Below are 17,871 nucleotides of genomic sequence, written 5' to 3' on the forward strand. Positions count from 1 at the left end.
ATAAGTAAGCAATCAGCATTGAAGAGCCTGAACTGCTTCTCAAATGGCAATCTCAATTTGTTGCTGAGCCGCTCTGAAGTTAGAATAGAATGTTCATTTCTCACAAAAACAACCCCAAAGTTGTATTTTAATTTGTTCGTGCATTTCTGAGCCTTCCTCTAAAAACCAGCCCTCTGAGCACCAGTCCCTCCCAACCCACTAAAACAAGCGAGTTCTCACATTATGATGTAGATAAGTGAGGAACAGCCCCTTCAAGGAAGGACCCAACTCCCAATGTTAAAGACCCTAGGATAGCACAAGGGTTACATTAAACGATTCCATATTCTTAGTTTTCCTACTTATTTTCAATGTGGTTTTTGTTTTAGTGTGGTGATTTTTCTAGTGGTATCAGTCTGTTTTTTGCAAGTTGTAAACAAGGTTTGAAGTTACGTATGTAACTATGTGAATATGATAAATAAGGTGTCACAAACAAGTTCCAGAGTCACTGTGAATGCAGTTGATAAAGTCTGACTTTGCTGACTTATTTCCCATCCTATTGTCTCACTTAATTGAGCTTATTGTTCAATGCAGCTTATATATGACATGATTTTGAAAATGCATCATTCATTGACGGTGCACCTTACAATCGGGTGTGCCCTATGCTACAGTACCACAGATGTACACTTAGGGGGAAAAAAAAAGTAAAAAATTTGTGTTCACTCTTAAACTCTCTTTCATGAAAACTTCAGTTAGATTATCTTAAAAAACAAACTTCTATAGGCTCTGCTCTTTTCTGAGTCACAGAGACAGACCTACACTTATTGTCCAAAACAAGCTTCTCCTGCTAAAAGAAATTTTTTTAACAAAAGTTTAAAATCCTTTAATATTTTTTATCATTACAGTTTCTGTCGGACGACATGTTGTCAGTTGCTTGAAACGTGTTTTCTAGGCTCCCAGCTTTTCATGCGTCCTAAAGTATCTTTCCAGGATTGTAACAAATAGCGGTGACGAAAAGTACTCTATGTTCAGACATCAATCATGGAGTTACAGGACACCGTAAGGACCATAGGAACAGCTACCACAGGCATGGTTACAGAGTAAGACAAATGACACTAAATGCTCCAAGTTCAAGGGCAGGCAGCACGCAGAAAGAAAACAAAATGTTGTATGAGTAGTTATGAGAATCCTGTGTGTTTTTTTCAGTCAATACTATGTAAAAAACATAAAAACCAATTTTTGTTGGAAATTATAGAACACAAAATAATAAGTTAAAACAATGAAGTGCACAATTTCACAAACACTTGTCCAGAACAAACCTCATGTTTTCTGGGAAAACAACATATCTTCTGACAGCTTTGGTCTGAGGAGATCAAATGTCAAAAGGTTCTCAAGTGTCCGTTTCAGATTTATGCCTGAGTTCAGCGTTTCTTAGAGATCTGATATTCCAGAAGTTATTTATCACATCTTTCCAAGCCCCCAAAATAAGTTGCACAGTGTCTGGCAAAGGGAGGGGCGAGTCAAGTGCTAGTCTCACTTTTGGTTGTGACAACCTGTCATGTCAACATGCATATGCTTCTCCTGTTGCTGCTGCTCTCTGGGGCGTGCTGTGATCTCACTTTCTTCCCCCCTCCAGCTCCGTGAACAACTCTCCCTTAATGGATCTGACAGTTACCTGCCGTTTGGACTCAGGCATACCAATGCATGGAGTAAAGACGAGTTAACAGTTTTGTCCTGACTGAACATCAGCTTCGGAAATGTATCTGGAAAGTTCTGAGCAAGGTAAAGTCTCTGGAGAAGGAGAGCTGTCTGCTGAAGCCATCCTTGCTGAACAATGTGTGATTCCCAAACCAACAGAGGCTACTGTTTTCAGTGGTCCTTCAAAGGACCGCACTGACTTGGGCATTAAGGTCCTAATGGCATACACCGACCAGATTTTCAACGGAGAAATGGACCGTCCTCTCATTTGTGAGAAAAATGGCAATTTAATCACAGCAGAAGTTGACTCTGGCATGTACTGTAACAGACAATCTGAGAACTTCATACAGCATCCAGCAAGCAATGGGTGTTTTGAATCTGGACAGACTCTCAATGAGAGGCCTGTGGAGCTATGCCAGCCATTTCACAAACGTGCTCAACACTGTGAGTCCTCTGATAACTGTGCTAATCATAGTTTAGCCTCTGAATGCAGCCTTTGCTGTCCAGATCACCTCCAGTTATTCCAGCAATGTGACCCTGATAATCAACAGACTTCTGTTGGTGAGTCGGATGAACTGGAAGAGAGTTGTGAAAACTTTAATTTCGGAAAGTCCAGTGTAACTCCTGAATGCACAGATGACTTGGAGTTGCTACAATACGAGCCCTTAGATCAGCAGGGTGACTCCTATGAGCAAGACACATCAACAGAGGATTTAGAAGAGGGCTATGGACTGAGCTCTGACTCACTGGAGTCATTGGACATGGGCAATGTGTTGTGGGATTGTGAAAAATCTCAGGCTGAAGTTGAATATAAAAATAACGATGGGGACGAAGATAACGAGAGCTGTGAATCAGAACAAAATGAAGAGAAAAACAGCAATGAAGACTTTTACAAACTACCTGAGGACACCTCCATCCAGGATTTTGATGATTTTGCCACCTTTGTGAGAGACTTTTCTGAGACATGCATGTACTCAGAAGAAAGCTACCAACCAGGTTCCACAACAGAAATGCTGAGCAAGAGTGGAGATGATCTAAACCCAATTGATCAGAGTGACTGTGAGAGCAACAGTGAAATCTGCGCCGATGAAGAGGATTGCTTCCAGGACAGTGCTCTTTCATCTGACTCTATCTGGGATTCATCTGAGGCATCTGGTAAAGGAGCTAAGGAAGTTTCTAGCAAGGAGCAGGATGAAGAAAACCTGCAAATCAACACCAAAGAAACCAACGGGGAAAAAAATAACCCAACCTGTGCCAATGTCATCACTGAATTCTTTTTTGACTTGTTCGACAGAGCAGACTCTTACGGACACATGTTCGCGCAAAAGCATCACTACATCTCGTGCTTCGAAGGGGGGGACATTCACCACCGTTTGCATCTTGAAGAAGACTCTCAAAGATGTGAAGTCAAAGCTGCATGTGTCGATGATCCAGACAATGAAAGTAAAACTGAATTAGATGATGGAGTTGATGAAGTTAATCCTAGAGGTCAAGAAAAATTGGAATTAAGTGATTCGGAGAATCAGTTTGATGACTGGAATGAAAAAACAGATTTAGCAGAAGAAGTTGAGGAAAATGAAGATGAAACCTTCGCAACTAACTCAGAGAACACTGAGGATGAAGAGGAGAATGACATCTTGGATAAAGATGAAGCTAGCAAGTTTGATGAATGTGCGTCAGACCTATATGATGATGAACCTGAGGTCTGTCTGGACCACGAAGAGAAAATGTTTGCACCATGTGCCAAAGAAATCTCCATAGAAGGAGAAGTTTACAAGGTCTCAGAGAGTCTAAATCACAAGTCCTACGTTGAGGCTTCCTTCATCACAGATAAAACGGAGACAAGTCCTGATCAGAAGGATAGCGATAAACCAGAGCTTGACGATAGTTTTTATCCAACATGTTCAGAAATGGAGCCATACTGGGCGTTACTGGATGATGAGGAAATTTGCGAGCCAGACGTGGAGGAATACTTTGCATATCAGATCAAAAGTTTGCAGACATCTGGGAAACAAACTCTCTATGGATTTATTTTAGAGACCAAGGGTGAAAAAAATAGCACTTCTTATGATAAGACTGATGAGGTATTTTTATCTTTAAGAAAAACGGAATCTCGTGATTCATTGATCTCAGATGAGCACGGATCAGACCGATTTGAAATTAGTGATGTACTGGAGTGGAGCTCCTGCCTTGAAGAAGAATCCCCTCAAGAATCAGATGATGAGTGTGAGCTGAGTGACATTTCTGGGGAAATAAACCCCCCGCTCGATATTATTCACAGCGTTGTCCTAAAGCATGCTTATGAGTCCACACAAAGCATGGATACAGAAGAGGAGCAGAGTGATGATGACTCCTATGACAACTGTGAATGCGAACACTGCATTCCCTCAACACAACAGGTATAATCCACCTCTAAACATCAAGCCATTCTTCATCAAACCCGCATCTGTTTGCTACACCATGACCATGGCTGTAAATGATAGCCACGTTCCCGTCAAATGATGTTGACTCCACAACGACAAACATATACCGGTACATCCTCATCAAGCAGCCTGTTTGGTAATGCCAGCTTGCTTTTAGAAGCAGAATTGCATTCATTAGCCATGCTCACACACCACTTGTTGAAGGATAACACTCGATGGGGTGATACTTACATAGTCCATCAACATGGCAGCAGCTGTAGCATCCAGGGTTTCTTGTAAGCATTCACCCAAACAACACAACACAATTCAGAGACTCAAAGTGGCCGTTAACACACACTCACAAGCATGCATACATGAGCTGCACATTTCTGAACACATATTGAAAGTTACATTTACCCCTGATCATGCTACAAGTTTCCAATCTTCTAAACAGGCAAAATTGGTTTAGTTAAGACAAACAATTTCCACAGCAGATCCTTACTGTGTTTGTCTTTAGGTTGAAGCCAAACCGCTCCTTCCGCAAATGGAATCAAGTGATGCAGGGAAGATCTGTGTGGTCATTGATCTCGATGAAACTCTGGTACACAGCTCATTCAAGGTAAGTTGTATCCTTTTTATTTCCTGAAGACACAAAAGTTTTTTAGGTAAAACCAAATAAGTTGTTATGAGTAGTTTTTATTGTTGATTAAGGATATCATTAAATCCAGAGAGAAGTTGTCAAAATCTGGGTGCAAAGAAGAGAGGTATTGCTCAAAAATATTTTAATTGTAGTAACCTTTGACCCAGTGAAATTTTGTCACTCATTTTGGGAAGGATTGTCAGTAAATATATTTATTTATTTAACTATTTATTTAACTATTTATTTATTTATTTGTTTGTTTGTCTGTTTTTCTGTTTGTAGATTATGTATGAATTGCATTCTGTTAGGTAACTTGTGAAATATTGCTCGTTGTTGGCTAAAAGGTTTGCTCAACATGACTTTTGTGTACCTAAGCACACTTAATGATGATAAAGTGACCTTCCTTGACCTTTGCTCAAAGGCCATCTCAAAGCTACATGGAGTAGACGTTCATGGTGTACCAAGTCTACAAAGATTAACTTCATTTAGACAAGAAAATGACTTTTTTTTTGTTTTTAAACTGCATGAAAAATATTTTGACTTCCCTAACTTCAATTGATTTTTTAAAATTCTTTTTAAAACGTTTGAACTCGCTAGAAAGGGAAAAATATGCACACGGCTATTTATAAATTTTTAATTTATGTGTTGAAAGCCTGAAAAACCTGGTACACATCTGATGCACAGATTAGTTTTAAGACCAAAAAGGATGTAGTTCATTTGCACAAAAATGTACACAAGTTCAAATGTTTCTTCATTAGACAAAATGTTAATAATTAATCCATCTAAAAATACTGCAATAAGAATGTGGATTAGCCCACACTATGATACTACCACCCATTTGAACATAGTGTAGCTTTTTTCTAGAATATGGATGGCCCTCTTTTCAAAAAATTTACCACTTCAAATTCAAACTGTAATGCTCTTTTGTTATATATCAATGAAATATGTTTAGGCAAGGGAGACTGTAAGGGTTCTGTGGTTTTGTTTGGTTTTTGGTCATGTTCTAAGTTGCCCTCAGTCAGACTGTTTCCCAGTTCATCATGATCCACAGTCATTTTAGTTATTTGACCTCAGTCTATTGAAGTGTCTGGTTTTCAGTTATTCCGTATCAGGTCATCTGCTTTTTTCTACTTTGCCACCTTTTTGTTGCTCCTTTTTGTCATGTTTCAGTTTGTTTAATGTTTTATTTTCTGTCACCAAGCCTGGTCTCCTGCATTTTGGGTGGTCCACCACCAGTTCTTGACACAGACGCGTGATAGTAGCACGATGCTGACTAGTTTGCTAGCCCTGTCATGCATCAGATTATTGTTTGAAATTTAGGATTACCAGTTCTAATTGATTGCAGTTTAGTTTTTAATTGATGAAAAATGTTCACTCAAATTTGCTCTAACAAAAAAAAAAAAATCATATAATTGTGGTTGAAAACAGTAAATTGGGTTTGATTTCATATTAAAATTAGATTTTGTTGATTACTTTTTGCAGAAATGTGCAGAATTTCCCAGGTTTAATATTCTAATTAACACAGTTCTGGTATTTGTTTGGAAAAAAGCAATAGAGTTATCTTTTATGCTAACCAAGATAGATCCATAAAATATGAAATTGTTTATTTTAAGAACAGAAAATCCTACACTTGTAATAACCCTTTGTATTTATAAAGCCATGACTGTGCATATTTTGCAAATGAAAAATATTTTAAAAAAAACTTTATTTTTTTATTTTTTTGATTTCTTTGGATCAGTTTGGTTCTCCTTAAGTATCCTCCAGCAAGTGAAGTAATTGATGCAAAAGGCAAAAATCCTGTCTCATAGCGAATAGTGAGCAACGTGGATCAGATGAAAAATATTATTTAACCCTGGTGCTATGTTAGATGACCCCACCCTTGCATTGACGTGTTCTCCCTACCATGACAAAGGTGGATAAAGGTGGAAAGATTTCATGTAATCCATGGACACCAGTGAAGTTCACAAATCATTGAAGAAAAAAGGTTCAGCTCACTGTCTAGTGGGTCTAGATGACCCAACTCCCAATGTTAAAGTGCCTAGGATAGCACAAGGGTTAATATTGCACAGGTTCCTAACTTCATGATTATTTAAATTTGTTTTTTTTGAGCGGGTCTCCCTTGGGGGGTCCTGGCTCGTACCTGGGGTTGGGAAAGGGGGATGCCCAGAACTCCTGGGCGGTGATGAGGTGCTTGTCTCGGGCTGTGGACACCCTTCCCGGGTGGAGCCCACCGTTGGGCCCTCCTGGCGCGGCTCTCCTGGTTGGGCTGGGGCAGCACTCTCTTTTCATCCATGCCTCCCTGCTCTCTGGCTCTGGGGGCCTCGCGGCAGTCCTGCTGGTCCTGGCCTGGGTGGTGGATGTGATCGCCCGGGTGGCGGTTGTTCTCTGCCTGCTGCCGTGTGGCTTTGGGGGTTCTGGCTGCCGCGGCTGCCGTGGCTGCTGCGGCGGGGGGTCTTGGTGTGGGGGTGGCTGGGCACTCTCCCTCCTTCTTTTCACATGCCACCATCCATTTTAGAAGAACATAAACACTCACTTGAGCACAGGTGTTAGCTCACCTTTGCACTTATAGTTTGGGTGATTGATTGACTGAAATATTTCACACTAGTTGGTTTGAAAGCATAAGTATCCATGTGTGAACACTATCTGTATTGTGTACATGTTGACATTTTTGCAGCTAGCAGGTGTGTTTATAACATTTGAGTGTGTGTGGACAGGCCCCGCCCTTTGAGATTGGTATTACATCTGAACCTTACCGTAATGATAAAGATCCAGTAGCTTGTTGCTTTGTGCTGCTTCATGGTTTTATCCCCCCCCCCCCCCCCCCCTCCTATGATCACCCTCCCCCCCCCCTAACATCCCACTCTCTTCTTCCTTTCTTTCCTTTTCCGTCCGGTCCAACACAAAAGATTTTCAAATATGATTAAAATGAATAAAGTTTGGCCTTGATTACAAAAGGGGTTTATTCAGACATACCTCTGGTTTGTCTGAAGATTAATAACCCCTGTTGTTAAAGTAAAATGTGTCCAACACAAGAGGCCTTCAGCTCTCATCTCTCTGCCCAGCTGTTGAACAGGACAAGTTTTTTAAAAAAAGTGTTTTTTTTGTTTAATAAAAATATTTAGGTAACGTCAACACTTTTTTTTTCTGTTTTGTTTTTTAAATTACATGAAAGGAGGTACCAGCCAGAATTGTATTTACTTTAACAGAGATTTGACATTTTATTGAATTTATTGAAGTTCAGACATTTGAAGTAATTTCAGATTGCCAATGAAAATAAAAGTAGACGTTTAAGGTCCTCTATGTTTTTGTTAATGCTAAATCTGCCCACTTAGGAGAGTTCAATACATAGAGTTCTGTTATATGATGTTGTAATGTATTCATACATTGAAAAAAGAAAAAGATTATGTGTTCATTTTAAAAAAGTAAAATAAAACAGTTTTACATTGATAATGAGGCTTCACAACAGTCAAGCTTTAAATGCCTGTTGTTTACTTTAACACTACTATTCATTTAAAGACACCCCCAAAACGCCAAAAAGGTTAAATGATTTTAACCTTACTTTCAAAAGGCAATGAAACACAGTGAGGAAGCAACTGACTCAGGTGGTAAAGTAGTTCGTCAAGTAACCGAAGAGTTGGCGGCTCGATCCCCGCTCTCCCCAGCCAGCTGTCATCTCCTGAGCGTGGCTCGTCTGCAGCTCACTGCTCCCTCAGGAGATGGGTCAAATGGGGAGAGCAAATTTCCCCATTGTGGGACAAACGAAAGTAAACTTTTTTTTTTAGTGGATATTTTTTTTGATGAGGAGAGAAAAATGCTAAATAAGGAGACCACATTGAAACCATGGTGCTTGCAGAATGTTGTTCTCTTTGGCTTGCTGTGTATATGGGGCCTGCTGTATGTATATGTGCCAGTTTGCCACATGTTTGTTCTGTTTCTACTTGTATTCAAATTAGACACAGGGGGGTTTATAAATCTATTTTATAGATTAAATAGTGAAATAAAAGGATTTAAAAGATAGTTCAGGTATTTAGACATAACACTTCTACTTTAAGCCAAACCTAAAACTAACAGAGGAGAGTCTTCTGGGCAGCGACCTCACTGGGCAGCGACCTCACTGGCTGAGGGCTGGGGCTGAGCCTGTCTGGAAGATGGTATTTTGAGGACAAGCCAGAGACTCAGAGGAAGTGACACCTTATTCACTGGACCTGACCAGTGAAAGACGAGACTGAACCCTTCCTTTTACAAAGCTATATTTTCTAGTTTTCAGGACACAGGTCAGCCACAATAGACTTTCCATAAGCCCTGGTAGATCCACAATATGAAGCATGAGCTTCCTAAAATCAACCCTTGAGGGGTCAGAAACACAGAACACAGTGTTCTCAAAAGTTAGACCTAATAGTTCACCTTTTTTTTTGGTTTAACATGAACCAGACCCCCTTGTATTTGATGTAGGGGGTTAAGGGGGGGGGGCAAACACCCTGGCTGCATGCTAATATAAAGTTGCTGAGTTGTTGGGACAGAAAGATACCTCCCATAGTAGATTATGAGAATAGAAAGAGTGGAAGTGTCCCGCAGGGTCAAATAACTGATGTGAGAATCTAACATCTATTTACTTGTAACACACTCTAGATGTTTTTATCATTTGAGAAGCATATTTCAAATGTTGAGAAACCCTTCGAATATATCTGATATTTTAGCCTTGTAATTTTCTGTAATGCTCGGGTTTCATTTACACCATGTGGAATCTTTTCATCTTTTAAATCTTCTTTTTGATACATGCATTTGGGTACCAAATGAACAACTGTTGTTAATGAAGATGCTAATCCATCTCATCTGATAAAACTATAAAGATTTCAGGCCTGGTTGGGTTTATAATTATTTGGAAAATTATCACTGATTTTATTTTGATAAATGTGTACAGGCTTGCATAATGTAAGGCACACTGCTGTAAATTTTAAGATGTTTATGCAAAATGGTAACGTGAATTTTCTGTCTCCGCTTTTTTCTCCCACAGCCGATGAATAATCCAGATTTTATCATTCCAGTGGAAATAGAAGGAAAACTACATCAGGTAGGCTGTTGATGTTTTTTTTTTGTGCTGACTCTCTACACCTTACAGAAAGTGTGGGGTTTCTCTTTCTCGAAAAACGCTTAGTCACTCATTTGAACTAGATGAACCCCTAAAACATAAAAGGTACATCAGTGAGATTCTTGGTCTAGCGGCCTGACAGAACCGCAGTCATCTCTGTTGATGGTTCCTAGCAGCAGGTGCCTATTTCAGTGGCCCGGTGGTATAAGGAGACCCTGGCAGTCTTCTCATGAACTATCAATCTCAGCCTGCAATGTATATCATGCCATCACAATATCACTCATTGACCATGGAACCAACTTAGCCTCAGAACGTTTTCAAAGATCCACTTCAATTAAATTCAGATTTGTAACATGTTCTTGTGGGATTTTTCATGAAGATGGAGGACTACATTTCTAAATATTTCTTTATTCAGATTATTGTGAAGCAGTAGCAGATGAAAAACGCTGTAAAAAAAAGCTTGTAACTGGAATGGAGAAGCTACAATGAGCGGCCACAAGCTCCCTGCTCCGCGCCATTCCAATGCATCCACATGTAGACGCATTGACTGCAAAAACAATGGACGAATCAAGGTGTGACATCACCCATGGAAAACCCCTTTCCTGCAGCTCTTGCGATATGAGGCAAAATCCCTCACCATTGCTTCCTGATACGGGCGCCGCCATGTTGAAACCAGTCGACAGTGATTGTCCCAGTCACTCTGAGTCATCGTATCTATAACAATAGTCGAAGTTGTTTGCTATAGATACAATGACTCAGAGCGACTCGGACAATCACTGTCAACTGGTTTTAACATGGCAGCATGTTAAAACCAGGAAGCAATGGTACTTCTTATTTGGGCACACGAGAAGGGAGTGGTTGAGCTGTCAATTGTTTTCACAATCAATGTGTAGACAACTAGATCCATTAAGGTCTTTCTTTTTCTTGTTGGAGCTGGATAGCTCCAATATCGCCATTTTTTGTTGCACTGGTAATGTTAGGTTGGGAGTTTGGGGGGCTGTAAACTAGAGGGAGAGCATCTAAACAGATGGATGACGGGAAGTGGGGGTTTGACTTCCCTAACTCCAATTGAGTTAGGGAACATTCCCACCCTCAACTCAGATGCAAATTTTTAATAAACTCCTGCTGCATGGCAGATACTATGTCCTAGAAAATGACACAGGTTTTTTGATTTTGGCAAAAAATGTCATAATCATAATTAAACGACCACTGGGAACACTTTGAAAATAGATTGCACTTAAATTACAGAACTGGACTGTTCAGTAGAGACTTTTTGTTGGAACGTCTGGAGGAGGTGTTTTGATCCAAAGACCCGGTGTCCATTTCTTTGTAATTTTGTTTGTGTTTGTGCAACAGCTGAGAAAACAGATAGAAGCTGAGAGCATCTTGTGTTGGACAGTTTTTAGAGCGACAACAGTGATGACCAACTCCTTGAGGTAACAAGGCTTATACCTTGGTAATCCCTTCTGTGTTTAAGTATCAAACTGATGAAATATATATAGTCTAATGCTTTTAAGCTCTGGAGCGTAAAGAAGAGACAGAAGATGATTTGAGTGGAGGGTGTACCCTGTTGAGTGGAATGGGGCAATTATATATAAAGGGGCTGGGGTAAAAAACAGAGCAGAAAAAGAGAACTAAAGAACAATTTAGACAACAAAAGTTGCTTGAGGCTTGGGTCTGTTTCAAGTACTCCAGGATAGGCTTGTGAAAGTGGAGGGGCCTATTCAGGATGACTTGGTTCAGAAACAAGGCTGCCAGCCTCTTCATAGAAATAACAGTAGTCAGGAACCGAACAGGAATGCATGGGGTGCAGTGGTTAGCCCTCTTGCCTCACTGCTAGATGACTTCAAATCCTGGCTGTGACCTTTCTGTGTGGCGTTTGCATGTTTTCCCCAGGTTTCATCTGGGCAATGCTGCCATCCTCCCCCAGTCCCAAAAAATGCTTCAAAGGTTGATTGGTGACTCTAAGTTGCTTCTAGATGTGTGTGGTTTTGTGACCTTGTTACAGACTGGCAACTGGGGTACGCCCTGTCCACACGCTCCAGCAGCCCCGTGACCCCAAAAGGGATAAGAAAGGTTAAGAATGTTAAGGTTTAGAAAATAAATGGATGGAACAGAATTGTATCAAATGGCATCAGTTTCCCGAAGTGAAGTCTTTTCACACTGCCCCTCCGGATCACTTCAGTACCCTTTTTCCTTGCTGTTCTCAGTGAAAGAAGTCCTACAGCTGCAAATGCTATCATTTCTTTATACCATTGAGTTGTAGTCACAGAGCCTAGACAGGATCTGTGTGATTTGGGTATCAGTATCATACACTACCACATCAACGTATGATTAAATATACATTAAGAACTCGTCTTACCTCTTGATACTGGGAAAAACTGGTCTGAGTGGCCATGTAGACAAAATAAATTATTCCGTCTCCATCTGTTAGTCTTTCCGTATTTCTTCTTTTCTCATTTAACCCTTGTGCTATCCTAGGCACAAGTCATCTAGACCCACTAAACAGTGCGCTGAACCTTTTTTCTTCAATGTGAACCAGTGTGAACCTCACTGGTGTCCGTGGATTATATGAAATCTTTCCTCCTTTATCCACCTTTGTCATGGTAGATAACACGTCAATGCAAGGGTGGGGTCATCTAAGATAGCACAAGGTTACTCAGTATTCTTCCATCACCAAATTAGTATTTTGCACTTATGTACAAACCTGTATTTTATCTGGGCTGGGGACTGGGACAGGCAGACCCTGCCTTAGGGTCCTCTTGTGACTACATTGTTAGGCAGTGGCGTGAAGGACCCACACTATATCAAAGACCTCCTGGAAATTGAGCCCTGGTTTCCTATGTGCCAGTCATACGTGCAACTGAGCTATCCAGCTGTTAACTGATGTCCCTTTTGCTGCCTTTTTTTGGGAAACATAAAAATCAATTCTCTCCAATCTGATCAAGTTGATTTCTAGCAGGAAGTGGGGAGTGCGTACAAAGGATGCAGATTCTCTTCATCTCTGCTTGTATCCGTAGAATTTAGTTTGTGACTCACAAAAACTCTCCAGTGGTCACATGTTTTGGACATTTATCAACACACAAAATGGTGAAATGGAGACTTTTGGGTAAATGGGCAAGGAGGGTGGATTTTTTTCCTATTTAATTTCGGTATAAATAATTGGAAAATATTTAACCTGTTAATGTTGTTTCCTGTCTGTTGTGCAGGTGTATGTCCTTAAGAGGCCACATGTCGATGAGTTCCTCAAGAGGATGGGAGAACTGTTTGAGTGCATTCTGTTCACTGCAAGCTTATCTAAGGTCTGTCCTCTATCGCTTGTGACGGTATATTTTGTGGAGGTTACAGGCTATGCATATGGTTGCTTCTACCTAATATCAATTGCAGTCTTAAAGCGCAAAGGCACTTGCTATCCCGTGTATTGAGTTTAGAGGGGGCTGACACACTAATAGTGTGACAGCAGCCACACTATTAGTTGATTGGCCTTGGGATTTGAACCCTAGATAAACACATATGTCCTTGGGTAAGACATTAAACCCCACATTAAGTCCCTTTAGATATTATATGTGAAAATACTGTTATAATCTCACATCTCAACTAACCTAAAGGTTTTCTCATTCCTACATGTCTTGTCTCTGAACTTTCACCTAAAAGTGTGCTTGACTCAAAGAGTCAAGACAGCTTTGCAGACATTTAGATCTGTTTATCCTCCACAAGTTGGCTTGTTTTTCAACAGCACCCCTTTCACTGGGGACAATTTAGTCAAAAATGTAACATGCTAACCTTTTGCTTCACCGTTCCTTGTAGTATGCAGACCCTGTGTCAGACATGCTGGATAAATGTGGAACCTTCAAGAATCGTCTCTTCCGAGAAGCATGCGTCTTTCATAAAGGGAACTATGTGAAAGACCTGAGCCGTTTGGGACGGGACCTAAACAGGGTTATCATCATAGACAACTCCCCAGCTTCCTACATATTCCACCCTGAAAACGCGGTATGCAAATTACATACGGTTTTCATTACAACACTGCGTGTATACACTTATTGGGTGTACGGTTATGACCTTAAGCTACGTTCACACCGCCATCAGCAGCGCACTACCACTTATCACTACGCAATTGTTTTTGGGCCCTACGTACAAAACTCGCATCCATTGAACACAAGTTGAAAGTTAAAAATTTGAAATTTGACCAGTCAGGGAATTGGAGTTGGTGATCATGTATGGATATTGTCCCTTTGGCAATCGTATGAACCATGTGAAATTGATCATGAAGGAGAAAGTAATAATTGCTGTATGACACAAACTTTTTAATATATCAGAATAGAGCTGTGAAAGAAAAAACCTGGAGCAAGTTTCATGAGATTTGCACTGCTTAGACATTTCACACCAAGCCTCTTCCAACTTTAGGTGGAGGACGTGCACTAAAAAAACAGTAGCAAAATAATAAGAAGCCCTCCCTGCTCATCCAGTGTGAACTTTTGTGAACACGTGTCACGCGCCAGGTGTGAACATAGCTTAAGTGTAACCACCACTCATTAATTCCTCAACGTGACACCTGTTAGTGAATGGGGATTTGCCAACAGCAACAAATACAATTAAAAAAAAACAAAATACGGGGAAAATATTGATAATGATGTTGGTTCCTAAAGAAGTGTCAGATCTTCTCAGTGCATTGCAAGTTTGTGTAAAAACCCGGATCGGTCAGGGTATCTATACTATCTCAGCAGTGGCCACATATGTCACTGACCTTAGTCACATGTGGCACCAGGTTTAACTATAAAGGGGAGGGAGGCAAGCTGACTGATGCAGTGCAGCTCTTTGGGGTGATGTTCTTTTGGAAAAGCGTGGATGCAGCTGCTCATAATTTGTCATAATTTAGCTTCCTCCTGACACTGTTGTGCTGCTTTTAATGGAAATAGAATTTCCTATTGTCTGTTGTATATTTTAGGATAATAAGTTCTTTCAGATATTGGTGGGGGTAACAATAATGAGTTTGAGGTGTTTTTGGTTTGCAGGTTCCTGTCGAGTCCTGGTTTGATGACATGTCAGACACTGAGCTCCTGGATCTCATCCCCTTCTTTGAGAAGCTTAGCAAAGAAGGGGGCATCTATGATATTTTGAGGGAGCAGAGGATTTCCAGTTAACAGACGGAGAACACTTGGAGGAAGAAGATCCCCATTTAAAGACATCACAGGGCCATGGAGGCTGTAGAGCCACAGGCTCCATAGTGCTTCCCATTACAAGGACCACATTAAAAATAACAATAGAAAAGAAATGTGTGAGATCATGTTTTTAGATACATTTTTTAATTGTTTGGAATGCAAGATCTGTACTTTAACATGAAGCTAAAGAGCAAGTGTGGAATTGTTTTGCCGTAATAGCATAGTGATATAGCAAGTATGGTGATGTTGCAGTTGTCGTAACAATGGGAAAAGTCTACTGCAAAGCTAGCTTTGAATAGGATATTTGTATAGCTACACTACTTTAGGTCTTTAAAACCCTTGTGCTATCTTAGAAGACCCCACCCTTATTTTGACATGTTCTCCCTACCATGACAAAGGTGGATAAAAGTGGAAAGATTTCATGTAATCCATGGACACCAGTGAAGATCACAAATCATTGAAGAAAAAAGGTTTAGCGCACTGTCTAGTGGGTCTAGATGACCCAACTCGCAATGTTAAAATGCCTGGGATAGCACAAGGGTTACAAGCAAACAAGCACATGCAAAAACAAAACTGTCACTCTGGAGACCTAATAATCTATCTAAATGTGGAATTTTGCTAAATCTGGCAACATGGTTTTACTACATGTTTTTTAAAAATCAAATCTAGTTTGTAAACCGCATCAAAAAATGTTACAAATTGTTAAACAAATTTTTTTTCCCTGTTAGATCAACAACAAAATGTTAAGCATGGTTGCCTGTGGTTATGTAGCGCTTTCGAAATAAGAGCGACACAAAATGTTTCTGGCGTGACTGGATTTTTCACATGCAAATGTGTCTCTGCGGAAAAGCGGAAGCTTGTATTTCTATGTACATATCCAACTATTTAGTTGTTGTTCTGAATTATTTCTTTTTGTTTTGGACTGTCGGAATCATTTCATGCTTTTACTTGTTGGTTGTATTGCCAACCCAGTATGGAGTAACAATGCTTCCTGAGCTCAGACGGAGGCTGTGAGGTTTCGAGTCTTGACTTAATGTCTTTAGTTTGTAGCCGATATTCTTTAGTTACAGTTTATGGACATATTAAGTGTGAACAAATGACTTGTTAAAAAAATAAATAAAAGAATGTTGCATTTTCTACTGTTATTTTGACTTAAATCAAGGATACTATAGCTGGAATAAGTGAATGCTGTGACTGGGGTAAAAAAAAGGCAACGTGAAACATTTCTTCTGCACAAATAAAGCATGATTTATTACAACCCATTTCATTACAGTATTTATTTTCCCAACCAGGGGGACCTTAAAATGAGACAAAATGAAAAAAAGGAACATTGAACGGATGTCATCTCATCCCAGAAAGACCTGTGTTCACTCAGCAAAGAACAGCCATGCAATATTTCCTGATTTGGAAACACTTAACCCACACTTATTGTCCTTGATAAAGTCTATTTTTGGCCCAATGTACTTGACAAGCATAGCGCAGCAAAAGTCCTCATTCAAACCTCACCAAAAATTAAAAAATACCTCTATACAGTTAGTTAACAGAAAATTGATGAATATCTTCCAGTAAAATATACAAGACTGGGTATTTGGAGGTGAGATTTAAAAATACTTATGTAAAGTACTGGCATTTATTTAGAGTAAATAAAAAGACACAGATGTGCTATTTTTGCTTTGCAATAGGACTTGTACATAAAAATCCAGATCTCTCCTTGTGGGTTGTAATTAAAGTTTAGTAAAGCTCCAAATGTTGTTGTATCCACCCAAACATTATTTTTTTCAGTATCTCTTGCAATTCACATATATTTTAATCGATAAAAGTAAAAAAAAATGTCACTCTGAAAATTGTTACATTTATGATGCAGTTAGTTAGTGAAAAAACTATGTTGAAATACTTAAACATGCTTTGACAAATTTCATCCAAAAACAGAGGAAAAGACGAGACACTTCATCACAACCCTGTTTAATCCAGTTTTAAAAATGGTGGATATGAACAATTACAATGTTAGGAAATCATCAGTACAATCACACATCTGTGCCAAATGGGTGACAGACCTAAAAGGGCTTCTTTCAGGGACCACCTGTAAAATTGGAGGGGAAAAAAGCTTTATTAGAATTACACAACCATGCAAAAGTGTATATTTTATGAAGCACAACTGACGGTAAAAAACTATTTCAACCCAACTTTGATCCAAGACTTACATTTTATCATTCTTGTTAAAGGGTAGTTTTATTTAATTCTGTTTATTTTATTGTAGGAATGTATGTACCATAAAGCATTTGGACCTTTGCAACTGTACTGCTGACAGCGTAAATGGCGTAATCCTCTCTTCTTGGTTTAAGAATCTTCTTCTGGAAAAGTCCAGTTTCCAGTTTTTCAATGTCTCATACTATAATGACACTATGTTGACTCACTAAAAGACTTAGTTTTTCCTTATTTGAGAGACAAATGCTGAAGAATTAACTGCTTACAATGTATGTAACTCACACTGAAATATTATATTGTTTTTTTTGGTGTTGTTTATATTTTTCTTATTAAACACAGTTTTGCCACATAAATGTATGACTTTAACCTCAACTTTAATTCTCAATTTTACTATCTTAAAATATTCACTGTTTTACTCATAATTTGAGTTTATTCTTGTAAAGATTTAGAGGCAGATTTGCGTTGGCTGCCTCTCTTTCGCCCCGCGGCGAATTCTTTGCTTGTTGTCTGTCCAAAAATGGGTTCCTGAGTTTGACGCAGAGGGCGCATGAGGGAGGAGCTTCCAAATTAATGTTTTTAGCCTGATTGCCACATGTAGCGGTGTCTGTGTTTATCTCATTTACAATGCAAGGAAGACACAGATGATGTTGAGAGATCAGGTTTATTTATTATGAAAAGCTCTGCAAAAACATCACTAAT

General features: G+C 39.6%; 2 protein-coding genes across 28 annotated transcripts in view; one reads left to right on the plus strand and one right to left on the minus strand.

Annotated features, from left to right (window-relative positions):
* The first annotated feature begins 1,479 nt into the window (after window positions 1-1,479).
* LOC101157897 (uncharacterized) lies at window positions 1,480-16,229 on the plus strand. 2 transcript variants are annotated; one of them, XR_002292759.3, is made up of 7 exons: window positions 1,480-4,073; window positions 4,594-4,695; window positions 9,731-9,787; window positions 11,162-11,241; window positions 13,015-13,107; window positions 13,613-13,798; window positions 14,821-16,229. XR_002292759.3 is itself a non-coding variant. In XM_004081662.5 (6 exons), exons 1-6 carry the CDS (start codon window positions 1,734-1,736, stop codon window positions 14,947-14,949), a joined length of 2,907 nt encoding a protein of 968 aa, XP_004081710.2. In that variant the 5' UTR covers window positions 1,480-1,733; the 3' UTR covers window positions 14,950-16,229. The 2 variants fall into 2 exon arrangements, 1 of the variants encoding a protein (XP_004081710.2); XM_004081662.5 differs by lacking the exon at window positions 11,162-11,241.
* The window catches only part of obsl1b (obscurin like cytoskeletal adaptor 1b), a 62,352-nt gene continuing 60,671 nt past the window's right edge, over window positions 16,191-17,871 (minus strand). For 25 of the 26 annotated variants that reach the window (XR_013652638.1, XM_078939342.1, XM_078939340.1 and 22 more), the window contains one exon: window positions 16,191-17,047. Coding sequence is in view for 24 of the 26 variants with exons in the window: in XM_078939342.1 (XP_078795468.1) it covers window positions 17,037-17,047 (11 nt within the window). In the remaining 2 variants the exon portion in view is untranslated. The remainder of the gene's footprint in view (window positions 17,048-17,871) is intronic. The other variant, XR_013652636.1, reaches the window with a different exon arrangement.

The sequence above is a fragment of the Oryzias latipes genome, chromosome 21 (genome assembly GCF_053564925.1).
Source record: "Oryzias latipes strain Hd-rR chromosome 21, Olatipes_Hd-rR_3.1".
NCBI lineage: Eukaryota > Metazoa > Chordata > Actinopteri > Beloniformes > Adrianichthyidae > Oryzias > Oryzias latipes.